General features: G+C 40.3%; 1 protein-coding gene across 5 annotated transcripts in view; it reads left to right on the top strand.

Moving 5' to 3' along the window:
- Nucleotides 1-6,253: 6,253 nt before the first annotated feature.
- Nucleotides 6,254-18,344, top strand: part of LOC120536862 (zinc finger protein 501-like) — a 37,592-nt gene continuing 25,501 nt past the window's right edge. For 2 of the 5 annotated variants that reach the window (XR_005635212.1, XR_005635213.1), the window contains exons 1-2: nt 6,254-6,393; nt 9,682-9,761. Coding sequence is in view for 2 of the 5 variants with exons in the window: in XM_039765389.1 (XP_039621323.1) it covers nt 10,587-11,693 (1,107 nt within the window). In the remaining 3 variants the exon portion in view is untranslated. Of the gene's footprint in view, nt 6,394-9,681; nt 9,762-10,200; nt 12,013-18,344 lie in introns of those variants that run through there. The other 3 variants (XM_039765389.1, XM_039765388.1, XR_005635214.1) reach the window with 3 other exon arrangements.

The following is an 18,344-nucleotide window of genomic DNA, read 5'->3' as shown; positions in this document are numbered from 1 at the left end:
GTCCCCGTCTTCTTCTTCTTCCGGTGCTGACAAATTCCAATCTCTCCAAAGCCTATTGCTGCCAACTACTGGACTTCCGTTGTAATTACTTTTATAAAGCTTCATTGATAAATAATGAAGACGTTTTTTATTTCCTTGGTCCAAAATGACTGACTGTCGAGGTTTTGCTCCTGAACAAAGTTGGATGAACTGTGTGGATTGTTTTTTTTTTCTGTCCAGTTCCTTCGATACCATCCTGTTGAGGATTATGCTCAGAGGTCTGCAGGTGGATTAGCCCTGGATAATGGACTATCTGTTTGGCAGCCAGCAGTTTGTGAGAGCCAAGTACTGTGTGGGCATTACTGAAGCACCACAAGAAACAGCCCTGTCTCCTTTTCACTTCACTCTAGATACCCCGAGCTATACACATAACACCAGGTCATGTCATTGGCAGGAATTCTCAGATGATGCTGCACTTATAGGGTGAATGGATAAGGGAGGCGAGATAGACTATAGGAGTCAGGTGGGGAACTCTGAGAATATTCTGCAACTCAACATCAACAAAACCAAGAAACTGGTTATTTGCCACAACATGGAGCCTCTACATCCCATCACTATTCAGAGAGTGGATGTGTGGACGGGAGGTCTACACTGAAAAAAGTATAACATTGATGTTGTTCATTTAGCGTAAATTTTCTCTTTCAAGCAACTTAAGATTAGTCATTTAGTGTTGTAGCTTGAAATATCTGGTTTCAGATCTCAACCAAAGTAAAAAAAAAAAAAATCGTTTGTACCAAAGTAAGTTATGGTGGAGGGAATAAACATCAAAATCCTCTTTCAGTTAACCTAATATTTTAGGTTGTCCGTGTGCTGTGTTTGAGGGGCCGTTTGTGTTTTCTTCTGGTCGAACTTTCCAGTGTGTTGGCTTTCCAACTGTCAACAAAGAAGAACACTTTCCCGAGTGGAGTGGACGTGGCGATACAGGTCTGGTCATTTCCAGCAGCAGACTTTTATAACGGAGGATTTCTGGTAAGTAACCCTGTTTGTCAACTGTTAATTTTAAGTAAGAACTCGTAATAAAACATACTTTCAAGACAGCTGTAGAAACGTTTAACAATTTTTTGTTGTACAGTATATTTAAGATTTACACTGCAAAATGCTTGTGTATTTGCACTAGAGTTTTAAATAAATGTAAAAAGTACAGCATTGGGATGTGTTATGTTCATAATATTTCTAATAGCATAAAAACAGGTTACGACCAATAAACCATTTTAAATTGTAACAACTTAAAAAATAGAGTTACTTCAGTATAAAATAAGTAAATTAGACACCCAATCTCTGTAAATGATTTGCCTCAACTTAAAATTGTGGGTTCAATAAGATAAGATAAAAATAATTATATTGGTTCAGATTGATAAAATTAAGTGTGACTCACTACCTTGATTATTTTAAGTTGAATGGAGTTTATAGTTTTTTCACTGTACATCAATGACAGGCTAGTATGCAGCAAGAGCTGTTTGAAAATCAGGAACACAGTGGTGTTTCACAAATATGTTAGCATCTATTCATGGCTATCTATGGAACCTGTTACAGATCTAAATAAATAAAGGTTCTTTCTGGAATCTTCTTGTAGGTGGTTCTTTTGGGAATATAAAATGGTCACTCTGAAGAATTACTTTGGCACCTTTAGTTTTAAGAGTGGCGTGTGACGGCCAGCATGGAGTGCTGTGCTAGTATGTTCTTCTGTAAAAAAAAAAATCTATCTATCTATCTATCTATCTATCTATCTATCTATCTATCTATCTATCTATCTATCTATCTATCTATCTATCTATCTATCTATATAGTGCCTTTCATCTATCTATCTATCTATCTATCTATCTATCTATCTATCGATCTATCTATCTATCTATATAGTGCCTTTCATCTATCTATCTATCTATCTATCTATCTATCTATCTATCTATCTATCTATCTATCTATCGATTATATAGTGCCTTTCATCTATCTATCTATCTATCTAGCTATCTATCTATCGTGGTTCACAATTTTTCTTCATTTTAATCAGTTTATTTTTGTATGTGACAAGGTATTGTTGATGTGATGCTTTTATATTTTAGCACAGTATTCTTCAGTGTTCAGTAAACTCTGTCGGCATTTCTTATGAAACACTCCCAAATCAAACTACTTTCAGCACACGTCAGTTCTACAAGAAAAGCAATCTGATGTGCTGGTTAAACACTGCCCTCTTGTGTCTATTTGAATAAACAACAAACTGCAGCGAGTCTATAACCCGTATTGCAAAAACAGTAGAAAATAACATCTGCCAATGCAAATTTCAATTACTTCTATACTCAAAACATTTAGTTTGGTTTAAATTCTTAATATAATCAAAAAGTAGTTAACATCACTACACTGTAAAATGTATTCTTCTAAGTGATAATGTTCACTTACCATATTGTGCCTTTCCATATCTAGACCGGCAACTCGTGGCAGATAACTCCACCAAGATAACTGCCCTGACTACTAAATATTTTAATTTCTGATTTCTAGAAAATTATTGAGATCTTTTCAACCAACACTTGACATATTGCCACCCTCCGATGCCCGATCAGCTTCATTATATAGATTAGAAAACACAAATCTGATGGCCTGATCTTCAGTGATGCTCCTAGCTCATGAAAGCAAGCGGGCCCGACAATGGCCTAGCACCTCAACCAGGCTGGGTCTCTGTCTTGTTTTTCTGAAGAAAGGTGGACAACAAATTTTCCAGTTTATCAAAACAAACAAACAAGCAAATAAATAAAAAAATTAATAAATTTAGGCACAGTTATAGGATGCACTCTGGACCCCCTGGGGATAGTAAGGGAGGAAAGAATAAAGACAATACTGATGGCCGTTATGAACAATTCTGCACATCCTCTCTAGGATACACTAACACTGAGAACTTTTAGCAAACTAATTATTTTTTAGAAGTGTGACAAAAACACGACTGGGGCTCCTTTATACTAAATAGCAATACACCTTTACAATGCCTCAGTGTGACTGCTCTCTTGTCTTTAGCCAAGCCCAAAGTTTTCTTCATTGTAATGCTTGTGTATGTTTGAGTGGTTCTATCTATCTATCTATCTATCTATACAGTGTATGTGTGTATATATATATATATATATATACAGTGGAACCTCTAGATATGAGTTTAATTCGTTCCAGCACTGAGCTTGTATAGCGAATTTCTTGTATCTAGAACAAAACTTCCCCATTGAAAATAATGGAAATCCAGTTAATCCGTTCTGCACCCCCAAAAATATCAACATAAAAATCAATTCTCCTAACAAATAACACTGATAAATAAGTGTGGATACACTTTGTCTGCTAAGCATCATGTGATCATAACTGAGCTGATGGTTCTTCTCTCTCGTGTGCGTCTCCCTCTCCTTATCTCTCTTGCTAGCTCGCTCGCTCGCCTCTCTCTCTCCTCTTGAGGGTAGAGAAAAGCCAAGCAAAATGACACCTTTTATTGTCTAACTAAAAAGATTACAATATGCAAGCTATCGAGGCAACTCAGGCCCCTTCTTCAGGCAAGATGTAATCAAAGCTTGCATATTGTAATCTTTTTAGTTAGCCAATAAAAGGTGTCATTTTGCTTGGCTTTTCTCTACATTCATAATGGCTAACATGGTACAACACCCTAGTACTCCTTCCTATTGAGGGCAATCGTCTCCTATTCTCCATCTGCATGTCCACAATATTTTTGGATACGCTTATACGCGAACTGCTACAGCGAAACAATGAAATCACAAGCGCACAAACGCGTAGATCCTCACGCTACGGGAGAACAAGGAACACTGAGTGAGCTGACGGGCTGGCAGCGTCAGCTTGGGTGAATCCCCGAGTCGAGGCGGATTGGGAAACGCGTCACGCATAACCACAGCCTGGCTCGTGGCTTGTTACGAGTGCCAATGCTTGTATTTAGATCCAAATTTTTCGCTCATACTTTCCTCTTATCTTGAATTTCTCGTATACAGAGGTGATCGTATCTAGAGGTTCCACTGTATATAAAAATCAGTGTATGTATGTATGCTCCAGCATCACTTCCAAACAGCTAGGACGATTTTCATGGAACTTGGTATACATGTTTCTCATTGGTCGACTTATAATACTGTAGGGCAGGGGTGTCGAATTCTGGTCGTAGAGGGAAGAAATGACTGCAGGTTTTCATTCTAACCACCTTCTTAATTAGTGACCTGTTTTTGCTGCTAATTAAGTTCTTTGGCCTTAGTTTTAATTAACTTGACTCAGACCCCTTAGTTCTTTCTATTTCCTTAATTAAAAGCCAAGCAATAATGAAACAGGTGACCAGCTAACCACATTATCTGAACATAAAGAAAGGTGAGGGTCTCAGTAAGGTTGATCTCTCAGGTCAATAATCAGGAACAGAAAATCAACAGTTTGGGAAATGTCTGCTGTGGCAGAATAAGAGCGGCAGCAAGCCATGGAATTAAGTAACAGGTTTAATTAACAGCAAGAATTGGCTTCTCATTAAGAAACTAGTTGGAGTGAAATTGGTTGGAGTTTTAAACCCCAGTTTAGCTGGTCATCTGTTGGCTTGTTTCACATCTCAGTTCTGTTTAGTTGCCATTTAATGAAGAAAGGAATGAATTGAGAGGAGTGAATCCTTAAAAACAAGGCTATTAAAATGAAGGGAAAAGGAGTTAATTAGCAGCAAAACTGGTCAATGATTAGAGAAAGGGTTAGAATGAAAACCTGCAGCCCACCAGGCTTGGATTCGACACCCGTGCTGTAGGGTGAAATCAACCCTAACCCACCCTCTTCTGGGTATGGTGGGGGTGAGCTTGCGGTCTTGTATACGTTATCATCCAGTTGACACTCGAATGACCACCAGAGGGCGAACTGGAGGTGACTGCCACTATTCTTTATGTTTTACCACCACCGCGCTCCTGTTGCTTTTGAAATCGAGTTGGCCGGTTCCGAGCTTCAACTGGACGATAACATACAAACAAGATACAAGACAAGTGCATTGGTGAGTTTTCATTATTTGTTCATTTATTTCTATTTTTAAAATTGTGTTTTTTTTTTTAATTATATTTTTCTCAAACAATTATAAAAAGACTATTTTCTTCCTGGGCAACGCTGGGTATTTCAGCTAGTACACTATATGGACAGACGTATGTGGACATCTTTGTCTTGAATTAGCTTCTAGAATCGCACAAACCCCACGGCATTGGGGGGGGGGAGGTTTACTTTTCAACTTTTTAGCTATCTTTCCAGCTGTAAAATAGTGTGGGGAAGTCTTGGACCACAATGCAATAGAAGGTGTGGGTCTTTACGAAAATATAGGATAGTCGCGAAGAGAAAACGTATTTATTTTATGTTAAATCAATTTAATTCAACTGTGAATAATGAAAATGGGTAAATCATGATTTGAGCATTTAAAAAGTGTTAACAATTCTGTGTAAGATTAACATTAAATTGGTGAATAAAGACAGCATTCTTTGAGGCTGACTACATTTTGGTTAAAAGGAAACAATTTAATGTTTTTTTTTTCAACATCATTTAATTATGTTAAAACGACATCTAAGATAATTATGTCAATGTAACTAGTAAAACGCTACATACTATGAACATACATCCATCCATTTTCTAACCCGCTGAATCCGAACACAGGGTCACGGGGGTCTGCTGGAGCCAATCCCAGCCAACACAGGGCACAAGGCAGGAACCAATCCTGGGCAGGGTGCCAACCCACTGCAGGACACACACAAACACACACCAAGCACACACTAGGGCCAATTTAGAATCGCCAATCCACCTAACCTGCATGTCTTTGGATTGTGGGAGGAAACCGACGAAGACACTTGGAGAACATGCAAACTCCACGCAGGAAGGACCCCGGAAGCGAACCTAATATATATATTTAAGTTATATTAACTCCTAACCTCTTAACTCAAATTAGATAAAGTGAAGGACCCTGCTAAATCAAGTGTTTAGAAACTGGAGGGATTTCTCTTTGAATATATTGTTAAATCTTTTTTTTTTGCCATCAACGTTTTTGGCAAGTTCGGAAGACTATAATTTGCTGATGTAACAGAATACAACAAAAAAGAAGGCGATTTAAAATGATAAACTTTCCAGTCGCACATTAATGAAACACGTGTTGATTCCTCCAGAGCAGATGATGGCAGTAACTAACTACTGGATATTAAGCGCACTAGCAAGAAAAAAACAACTGGAATACTTCCGGTTTTTAGTAAAGCCCAGCAAGAGAGTCGTCGCTGAATGTAAAATGAGGTGCAGGATTTTTGGAATCGGAGCGAGCCATTAGTTAACGACCGTGGTTACTAATCAACCTGAAAATTACGAAAATATTGGAGCAAGCCAAATGGAACTTAGTGGGTGAGGAAATAAATGGGATAACGTCTGATGCTATGCTTATTTTTTATCTTTATTGTGTGGAATCAGAAGTACACAACAGTAGCTCACTAGCGCAGTAACAATTTACGAGTGGGGTTTTTATATTCTATGGTATTTATGTTTCTGATCTTTCAGTTCTCGCGCGTGTTGGCTTTTAAATTAACGCATGCTCATTGTTCGCTGCCACCTTTCAGTTTTGCGCACGCGTGCGTCTTTAAATCTGCAGTCCCCTGCAGTGTTGGCTTGTCGCTAATTGTAGCAGTTTGCCAGACTATTTTGGGTTCTTTATTAAATAGATTTGCGGCGTTTGTTTTGTAAAGTTGCTGACAACAGTTTATGCGACAACTGCTTCTATGCGCAGTGGTAGAGCTGCTGCCTCGCAGTTAGGAGACGCGGGTTCGCCTCCCGGGTCCTCCCTGCGTGGAGTTTGCATGTTCTCCCCGTGTCGCTCCGGTTTCCTCCCACAGGCCAAAGACATGCTGGTTAGGTGGATTGGCAATTCTAAATTGGCCCTAGTGTGTGTCCTGTGGTGGGTTGGCACCCTGCCCTGGATTGGTTCCTGCCTTGTGCCCTGTGTTGGCTGGGATTGGCTCCAGCAGACCCCCGTGACCCTGTGTTCGGATTCAGCGGGTTATAAAATGGATGGATGGAATATTTATCATGCAGTCAAAAAAGAGCGATTTACTTCTTTCCAATTTCATCTTAGTCTGCTTATTCTACATAAATACAATAACGAAAAATCGTAAAATATCCCCGCGCTGTTCTTATGCACAGAACATAACCGACACGTTTTAAAGAGGGATTGTTGTCTGCAGTTGGGTGAAAATGACCTACTAAAGTTATATTTTCCAGAATGGGTGTCAAACCTTAATTTTAAAGGATGGCTGAAGCTCTGCATTGGTAATAATTCTAAGGCATACTGTCTTTACTGCAAAAATTGTGTGGCCAAAAAAAAAAAAAAAGCAATCATGCAACTCTTCAAAGCAATTTGCACTACTGTTCATAACCACATATAAAATTCTTCTAAATTACTTTTTCTTAATATGTTATGGAAACTGACTTTATAAAACGTGCCAATAAACAAAAATTGGGATACATCTCAGGATGTCATATACAACACTCAAGAAATGTGTTCACCTGTCACTGTGTATTCCCAGTTGTCTAATAGAGATGGAAAACCTTTGGTATTTTCTATTCTGTTCTTTCTTTTGATCCACATATTTAAAAATCTCAATAGGACAACATTTTTTCACTGAAATAGCAGACATAATCCAGTAAATAAAGGTTGTTAATGTTCAGTCACTTCTGACTTTACTTTGAAATGAACTGTTGATCATTAGTCATTGTAATAAAAAAATAAATGTTTAGCAATGTTGCTGTCTGAAGTCGTAGTAAAACAACATAAGAAACCATTTTTTTTAAGACAAGATACTCTATCCTATCACATATAAGTGGAGCAGGACAGTGACAGCAGTCTGTCGTTGAAGCTGCTCCACTGTCTGGAGATGATATGGATTCTACATGATTGACAGGAGCCTGCACAGTGCCCATCACTCTGCCATGGAGCTGGACAGTTTGACATCTGTAGCAGAGCGACGGGTGCTGTGCAGGCTCCTGTCAATCATGTAGAATCCACTGCATCCACTGAACAGGATCATCTCCAGACAGAGGAGTAGCTTCAGTGACAGGCTGCTGTCCCCATCCCGCTCCATTGACAGACTGAGGATACCCCACATTATGTGGCTCTTCAATTCTACCCCTTGTAAACGTTAACATTATACAAAGATATTGTCTGTCTGTTATACCTCCATTGTTATCACTCTTTAATATTGTTCTTTATCAGTATGCTGCTGCTGGAATTTGTGAATTTCCCCTTGGGATTAATAAAGTATCTATCTATCTATCTACACTCACCAGCCACTTTATTTAGTATGCCTTGCTAGTACCGGGTTGAAACCCCTTTTACCTTCATAACTGCCATAATTCTCCATGGCATAAATTCAGCAAGGTTTGGAAACATTCCTTAGGGATTTTGGTCCATATCGACATGATAGCATCACGCAGTTGCTGCAGCTTTGTCATCTGCACATCCATGATGTGATCCTCCCGCTCTACCACATCCCACAGGTGCTCTATTGGATTGAGATCTGGTGACTGTGGAGGTCGTTTGAATACAGTGAACTCATTGTCTTGTTCAAGAAGCCAGATTTGATCTTTATGACATGGTGTGTTATCCTGCTGGAAGTAGCCATCAGAGGATGAGTACATGGCAGTCATAAAGAGGTGGACGTGGTCAGCAACAATACTCGGCTAGGCTGTGGCATTTAAATGATGCTCAGTTGGAACTAATTTACCCAAAGTGTGCTAAGAAAATATCCCCCGTGGCATTATACTAACACCACCAGCCTGAACCATTGATACAAGGCAGGATGGATCCATGCTTTCATGTTGTTGACACTAAATTCTGAACTTACCATCCAAATGTTGCAGCAGAAATCAAGATTCATCAGACCAGGAATTGTGTCTCCAATCTTCTTTTGTCCAATTTTCGTGAGCCATTGAGAATTGTAGCCTCAGTTGCCTGTTCTTAGCTGACAAGAGTGGCACCCGGTGTGGTCTCCTGATATTGTAGCCCATCTGCTTCAAAACTTGATGCATGCAGAGATGCTCTTCTGCATACCTCTCTTGTAACAAGTACTAAAATTGAGATACTGTTGCTCTTCTATCAACTCGAACCAGTTTGGCCATTCTCCTCTGACCTCTGCCATCAAGAAGGCATTTTCACCCAGAGAACTGCCACTCGATTGATATTTTCCCTTTTTCTGACAATTCTCTGTAAAGCCTAGAGATGATTGTGCTTGAAAATCCCAGTAGATCAGCAGTTTGTGAAATACTCAGACCAGCCCGTCTGGGACCAACAACCTTGCCACATTCAACGTCACCTAAATCCCCTTTCTGTTGCTCGGTTTGAACCTCCGCAGGTTGTCTTGACAAGGTCTACATTCCAAAATGCATTTAGTTGCTGCCATGTGATTGGCTGACTAGACATTTGCGTTAGCAAGCAGTTGAAGAGACGTACCTGATAAAATGGCCAGGGTGTGTATGTTAAAGATTTAAGATCTAGACTGCCTTCAAACTACTGGTAAAGAATAAGCACTTTGTTCAGTAAGTTTGGTCATTTATTGCTTTAGCTATTAGTATAGCTTGTTTGATCTTTCAGAAGGCATACTGTATATCTGATGAGACATTACTTTTATTTTTCTGATCCAGATCAAGTGTTCCTGTTCTCCAGAATGAAACAATATCATGAATAAGCAACTGGACCATGTCAAGAAAGGTAACAAAAAGAGGTAACAGTTTGAGTGTTTACTAGCCCTTGGACATTTTGTAAAACAATATGGAGGAGGAAGTGTGGCACATTGGAAAAGGAGACCATCTAAGTGTTTCCTAGGCTTGTGTTCTACAGGTATAAAGGATTCCTCTAACCGACAGTCTTGTCTGTTCAGTCCTAAACAACGCACAGCAGACATGCTAAGGCCCATCATATGTTAGCTGACATGGATGAAGGATTTGAACATGTTGAAGACGCTGAAGTATTTCAGTTTAAGAAACCGGTATTTTCATGTGTCAATGAAGAGCTCTTTGATATGAACACCCTATGCACTAAAGGAGAGCTCTGTATGACAGAGATTCCATTAACCAATAATTTAAATTGTGAAGAATCTCATTCTAATGATACGTGTGTTGAGGAAGAACACTCACAAGCGTATCTTCATTCATTTTGTACAGGAGGCACAGACAAAGACTACATTTGTTATGATGATGAGACACATTTTCAACAGAGGAACGGTGTGCAAAATTTCATTCAGTGCAGTGAGTGTGGGGAACATTTAACACATGGAGACAACCTTAACATTCACACGGAGATCCTGAGTAGGTGTAGTAAATTCGAGAAGACGTTTGGTGAAATACAACACTTTAAATTGAACTGGGGACTCGAGTGCAGGAAGAGCAGTACTGAATTTCCAGTGTTAAAAATGCACGAGAGGTTTAACAACGGAGGAAGCGTCCACACTTGAAATGGACGTGGGAAAACCTGCAGTGGATCTGGAATCCTTAAATCGCACCCGAGGATTCACAATATTTTTAACGAATGTGGGAAAGGATTAAGTCAAATGCAGAACCTTACATCACACACAAGAACTGATACTGGAGAAAAACTATATGTGTGTGAAGAATGTGGGGAAGAGTATTGTCATCTTCAGCACTGTACTCTTCACCTAGTTGTTCATAACGGAGAGAAAGTGTCTGACAATTTAAAGCAACATCAGAGTGTTCACACCGATGAAAGGCTATACAGCTGTGATGAATGTGGGAAGAGCTTCAAGAACCCAAAAACATTAAAGGAACATCAAGGAATTCACACCGGAGAGAAACCACACTACTGTAGTGAATGTGGAAAGAGGTTTAGGGGCTTAGGAAAGTTAAAAATTCACAAGAGAATTCACACTGGGGAGAAACCATACTGTTGCAACGAATGTGGGAAGGGCTTCAGTGAAAATGGGCATTTAAGAAGACATCAGAGAGCTCACACAGGAGAGAAGCTGTACTGCTGTGATCAATGTGGCAAGACCTTTTGTGAGTCAGGGACTTTAAAAAAGCACTACCGAATCCACACCGGGGAAAAACCCTACTGCTGCAATGAATGCGGTAAGAGCTTTCGGCAGGCAGGAACTCTACAACAACATCAGAGGATTCACAAAGGAGAAAAGCCCTACTGCTGCACGGAATGTGGAAAGAGCTTTCGGCAATCGGGAACACTGCAGCAACATCAGAAAATCCACAGAGGCGAGAAGACTCACTGTTGCAATGAATGCGGGAAGAGGTTTAGTGAACTAAGAAAGTTGAAGAGTCATCAGAAACTGCACGCAGGAGAGAAACCACACTGCTGTAATGAATGCGGAAAACGGTTTAGCAAATTAAGAAGGTTGACATATCACCAGAGAATTCACACTGGAGAGAAACCACACTGTTGTAATGAATGCGGGAAGAGATTCAGTGAATTGATAAAGCTGAAAACTCACCAGAGGATTCACACAGGAGAGAAGCCCCATTGTTGCGCTGAATGCGGGAAGAGCTTCTGTGTATCTGGAAATTTGAAAAGACATCAGAGGGTTCACATAGGAGAGAAGCTGTACTGCTGTCAGCAGTGTGGAAAGAGCTTTTGTGACCCGAGAACATTAAAAAAGCACCACCAAATCCATCAAGCTGCATCATTGTAATGATTTTGGGATTAGCTTTTTTGCATTTAGAAACATTACAACAGCACTGGAGAGTCGATGCGGGAGCAAACTATACACTGTCATAATGAATTTGGTATAAACTTGACGAATTATGTAATTAAAAACAATCATCCCAGAATTCACACCGCACAGTAGTTGTACATCTCTGATGAATGTGACAAGCACTTAAGTTCCTGTGCCAAAATAAGACACACCACAGCATCCATGTGGTCTTCTGCTCTAGTACAATATGATTGAAATGTTAATTTATTTCAGTAATTCAATTCAAAAAGTGAAATTCATATATTATATAGGTTTATTACACACAGAGTGATATATTTCAAGCGTTCATTTCTTTTCATTTTGCTGATTATGGCCTACAGGTAATGAAAACTCAAAAATCAGTGTCTCACAAAATTATTATAATATTACATAAGACCAATAAAAAAAATGATTTTTAATACAGAAATATTGGCCTACCAAAAAGTATGTCCATGTACGCACTCAATACTTGGTCGGGGCTCCTTTTGCATGAATTACTGCAGCGTTTCTCAACCTTTTGAAGTATTTGCTACCCGAGGTTTCATTTTTTAAAACAGTTTTTATTGCCACCCCCCCCTAACGTTTTTTGAAAGGAACCCACTAATACCAATTTGCTCTTTTTTAATTAATGATATATCATAGATGCATATTTTATTATACCTACTTTTATCGACATTTATCTAACTCTATATTTATTTTTCTAGTATCAGAATTTAGTTTAAGTTAATTTGTTTTGGTTTCAATAGATGTATTTTTTATATTTTTGAATCTTGTTTTCTTTTTTTCACATCTTCGTTCCCCCCCTTTTTGTTATTTCACGCCCCCCTATGGGGGCCCACCCCACAGTTTGAGAACCACTGAATTATTGCATCACTGCAGCATGGCATGGAGATGATCAACCTGTGGCACAGCTGAGTTGTTATGGAAGCCCAGGATGCTTTGATAGCGGCCTTCAGCTCGTCTGCATTGTTGGTTCTGGTGTCTCTAATCTTCCTCACAGATTCTCTATAGGGTTTAGGTTAGGCCAGTTTGCTGGCCAATCAAACACAGTTGATACTATGGTCATTAAACCAGGGATTGGTACTTTTGGCAGTGCGGGCAGGTGTCAAGTCCTGCTGGAAAATGTAATTATTGTTTAAAATAAATAGAGATACAGTTTTCACTGCAGGATTAAGGGACTGTTTGAGAATTATTCATTCAATAATCTGGAATAATGAGAAAGTGGGGAAGCAAAATAAAGTTTCAGTATGCAGTGCCCTCCATAATGTTTGGGACAAGAATACATTTGTCCTTGATTTACCCCTCTGCTCCACAGTTTAAAATTACAAATCAAACCGTTCAGACATCATGATTAAATTACACATTGCAGACTTTCGTTTAGGGGTATTTATGCACATTTTGGTTACACACTTTTTCTACATGGTCCTCCCATTTCAGAGCACCATGTTTGGGATGTATATTAAAACAGTCAAATTTAGGATGTTGTCACATATCCCATGTGTGTAATTCATAGATATCTCCAGGTGCTGAGGATCTTCTTTGGTGATGCTCTGCCAAGCCTCTAATGCAGCCATGGTCAGATCTTGATAATTGGGGGTGGCTTGTTCTAATGAGTGGTCCGTGGCTCTGCACCAATTTTAAATAAATAATTGGACACGCTTGAGCTTGGGAGTGAGCAGGTGCGAATGATTGTCTGTGGAGACGTCTCGTCATACGGGTTGTTGCAGGGGTGTTGAACTCGAGGCCTGGAGGGTCACAGTGGCTGCAGGTTTTCATTCTAACTCTTTTCTTAATCAGTGACCAGTTTTCACTGCTAATTAACTCCTGTTCTTAAGAATTCATCCATCCATCTCCCAACCCGCTGAATCCAAACACAGGGTCACGGGGGGTCTGCTGGAGCCAATCCCAGCCAACAAGGCAGGAACCAATCCTGGACAGGGTGCCAACACACCACAGGACACACACAAACACCAAGCACACACTACGGCCAATTTAGAATCGCCAATCCACCTAACGGGCATGTCTTTGGACTGTGGGAGGAAACCCACGCAGACAAGAGGAGAACATGCAAACTCCACGCAGAGAAGCGAACCCAGGTCTCCTAACTGCGAGGCAGCAGCACTACCACTGCGCCACCGTGCCGCCCTTCTTAAGACTTCATTCCTTTGAATTGATTTCTTTCTTCATTAAATGGCAGCCAAAGAGAAATGAGGCATGAAACGAGCCAACAAATGACCAGCTAAATCGGGGCTTCAGACTCCAAACAGTTTCATAATGAGAAGTTGATTCTTGCTGTTAATTAAACTCATTATTTAATTCCATGGCTTGTTGTTGCTCTCATTATGCCATAGCAGACATTTTCAGAACTGTTGATTTTTCTGTTTTTTCTAAGACCACCCTCACAATGTTTTGTTGAGCTGAGAGATCAGCCTTACTGAGACCTCCACCTTTCTTTATTTTCACATATTTTGTGATGGGCACAGGTGAGCTGGTCATGTAGATTCTTGTTTTGTGTCTCGTTATTGTTTGGCTGTTAATTAAGAAAAAGGAAACAACTAAGGGGCCTGAGTCAAGGTAATTAAAATTACGGCAAAAGAATGTAATTAGCAGCAAAAACTGGTCACAAATTAAGAAGATGGTTAGAATGAAAACCTGCAACCACTGCGGCCCTCCAGGACCGGGGTTCGACTCCCGTGGGTTGTTGCGTGGAGATCAGCCGACCGCACGTTCCCTTGCTGGCCCGTGTGAGCAGTCTTGATTTGTCTCATTATCAGCTTGGGGCGGCTCCCCGGCATATAAAAGGGGAATGCAAGGGCCGGAAAGAACAACGGTAAAGATATATTTTTGATATCTTTTGTGGACTGGAACAGATTAGCAGTTCATGATCCTCCCTTTTGCTCTCATTTATTTCTAACCATTTTACTAACACATATACTTCATGATGCACATTCACCATTGTAAATAGAACCAGGTTAGCTGAGTAGCAGGTGGTTTCTTTATTTTCATTTCATTATTAACCATGAGTGGTTAAGAAGTCGGGAAATGATTAAAAGGCAATTCAGGGTTCTAAAACATTACAAGTAAGTTAATTAAAATGAAGTCTAATGACATATTACTTAAGCAGCTAATAAATGGGTTCTAATCAAGAATTAGGTTGAAGTGAAAACCTGCAGCCACTGTGGCCTTCCAGGACCGTGTTTGAGACTCCCTGGTGTAGAGAGTTTTCATATAGAAATGAAAAGCCTGGGAAAGAGTTTTATACATTGTAAAAGAGAGAGCAAACAGCAGCATAAAGGTTTGGGGTTTCCGGCCCCGTATATTGCAATATGATCCACTTTTGACAGGTCAATGTACATGAAAAAATAAATTCTTAGTGCATGACACCCAAAGATGGCGTTGGCGGACATTTATGGAGGAGGGGCCGGAAGTGGAGGAATGCTGGGAAGGAGCCGTGGTGCAAGATGGGATTGATGACGTCATGAGTAGTGGACGGAGGGAGGGCGGAAGTAGCGTAGTGCGGGAAGCTGTAGGAGGGAGACTCGTGGCGGCGGTGCGTGATTTTTTTCTGTAAGAAACAAAAGGAGAAAGGTTAGTACCCTGCCACTCCCTGTTGGCGTATGTCTTCCCGAACGTATTAAGGTCTGCCCGCGGCCCCCTACTCGCGCGTGCGTGACAACATTTACAGTAACACTTGCCATTACGTTCCTCCTCTCTATTTTCCTTAGCATTCAGGGCAGGAGTGAACCTCAGTCTTGAGTCCTGAGGTGTGCTTGGTTTTTTGGAGTGATTTTTGAGCTGCTGTTACTGTTATTCTCTCAGGTTTTCTTATTAGGCTCGGTGTAACACTTGCATCGTTCCTAATAGCTCTTCCTTCTGTAATTCATATGGAGTGATGGTAATTGGTAAGGCATCCAGATGGGCCTGGAATGTTTTTTCTTTTTAATAAGGCCTGTTGATCCCAGCAGCACTGGTACAATTTCAGTAGTTTTATTCCACATCTGGCTCACCTCTGATTGCACTTCTTGATATTTGGTTATTTTTTGTCCTTCCGTTCGGAGTATGGAGTAATCACTTGAGACTGAAACTTCAATGATTCAATGCTTTATCAGAGTGTTTTTCTTTGACAACTATGTCTGGTTTCCTTGCATCAATTTTTGAATTGAAGAGAAAAAAGTGAAGGGCTGAAAATTAATGATCCATTTTATGCTTCAAATTATCTGCATGATATCCTTAAAAAGCAAAATAATCAACAGTATATAAACACTAACAAGTCCCGATATTAAATAAGACCAGTTATTGGCAAGAATTGTTTAATAAATAAGTATAACTGGATGGGAACAAAACCCTGAAGTCACTGCGGCCCACCAAGACCATTACTGTTCTCCCCTGTTGAAAACAATTATATGTGTAACCTTCATCTCCCAAAAACTGGATGCGATAGAGCAATTATGTTGCCAGATTTGGATGCGGCACCTTCATATCTGTAAGAAAGCTCTAAAATCTTCAATGGCAACAAAAAAATAATTGCTTTTCTTTTCGCATACCAGTACAATAATAAGAAAATAATCACAGTAGGTACCAAGAAGTACAACATCAGATAAAGGGCACAAAAACATTCCAAAATTGTGTTCATGGCTCCCACACAGGTCAATGAAACAGCTGATTCATTTGTGAAATGTAGTCACTCATCTACACCTGATTTGGATTGTCTAGTGCAGTGGTCCTCAATCACGGTCCTGGAGGGCCGCAGTGGCTACGGGTTTTCATTCCCGCTGTCGCAAACTCCACTCTGAGTCATAACAAGGTTTGGGGCAGCCACCCATATATTTGGTATCCTGGCTGTGAAGTTGCAAAAGTATAAACAGCACTGATGTGCACAAAACCGAGTCCAAACAGATCTGAGGGAATAGGGAAAAGGTGGAGGCTTTTAAAGGGGAAGACAGGAAGTGAGGTCAGAGGGGTCCGGCTCATGAAGGTCTTCAACCATAGGCTCGAGCACAGATGTGACATTATAGGGGCTGGAGCCGGCAAAGTCTTCTTCCATAGGCTCGGACCCGGAAGTGACGTCAAGAAGACCAGGTGGAATCTCCCGTGAATAGTCTACAGACAAGTGAGAAAAAGAGTCAGTGCACTCTGCCACACCCCGTCTGATTCGGAAGTGCCCTCACTCAAGCCCTTTAGCTTCCTCCCATGTGCACGTGTGTGACACCGCCAACGTCCTAATTAGAACACAGTCCTTGCTGATAATGATAGTTGGTGTTTAAATCCATGCCTTGTTTGTATTTGATGAATGAAATCACTCATTTTAGTTACTTTGTAGATCAGAGGTCCTCAGTTACAGTCCTGGAGGTCCGCTATGCCTGCAGGTTTTCACTTTAAACAATTTCTTAATTCAAACCCTTTTATTTACTACTAAAGCAATATGTTTTTTACGCTTAATTTTATTTCTCTTGCCTGTTACCAGCCAGAACCCTCAATTACTTATTTCAGATTTTAGCAGCTGCATTTAAGTTTTAATTATTGCCTCTTTTCTTAATCAGACATTACTTAATAATGAGCTGCAGATATAACCAATAAACCAGCCGCTCTCCAGCTCACGTGCTTGAAGTATCATGAAGAATCTGTGATTAAAAAGAAAAGTTGGAATTGGAAGGACCATTAAGTTTAAATCTATTCTGGTCCCCAAAACACTTGGATAATGTTCTCTCAGAAGGAAAAACTACTGTGCAATTAAAATTGCTCTTGAATGAATACAAGAATTAACAAGCCAAGCAATTCAATACCAAGTTTCATTATCAGCATGGACTATTTCCTAATTAGGAAACTAGTTGGAATAAAAACCTGCAGCCACTGCGGCCCTTCAGGACCGTGATTGAAGACCCTTGGTCTAGTGCTGCCTGACTCGCCAGTATGGGAAAAGCCCCACATACAGTATGATCTACCATTCAGCTCATCTTGATGTTTATTTGAGGGAGATTTTGAGCTTCTTGGCTCTCTACACCTGAAACCACCTCACCTTTAGGCCATTTTGGAGACATACGAGGGGAAGTCAAGCTAAAGTTAGAAAATAGGATTTATCAGAAAATGGAACAAATCTTAACAAAACCCATGCTGTCATTTCTCAATGTAGTCTCCATCCTTCTCAGTGCACCTGTGCCACCTGCCTGGAAGTGCCAGGATTCCAGCAGAATAAAATGTATTGTCTTGTCCTCGCAGCCACTTTCTCCACGTTGTCATCTGTTTTTACTCGACAACCACCCAGATGTTTTTTTTTCTGTAGTCCAAAAAAGGTGGCAATCACACAGAGCCAAATCTGTCAAATAAGGAGGATGTGGCAATACCTCAAACTTCAGTTTCTCCAGACAAGCCTTTGTGTTCTTAGCAGTGTGTGTGTCATTGTCTTGCAGCAAAAGGACTCCTTGAGACAGCAGTCTCCGCCACTTGGATCGAATAGCAGACTTCACATTGGTCTCCAGCAAGTCACGGTAACTTGCACTAGTGACTGTAGTACCCCTCAGCATGTAGTGTTCGACAATAACTCCTTAATTGTCAAAAAGAAACACAGCATCAATTTTCCAGTTGAAGGTCGGGCTCAAAATTTCCTAGGTG

Source organism: Polypterus senegalus, chromosome 10 (genome assembly GCF_016835505.1).
Source record: "Polypterus senegalus isolate Bchr_013 chromosome 10, ASM1683550v1, whole genome shotgun sequence".
NCBI lineage: Eukaryota > Metazoa > Chordata > Cladistia > Polypteriformes > Polypteridae > Polypterus > Polypterus senegalus.
Note: the sequence above shows the minus strand (reverse complement) of the source record. Positions and strands in the feature narration are given on the sequence as shown.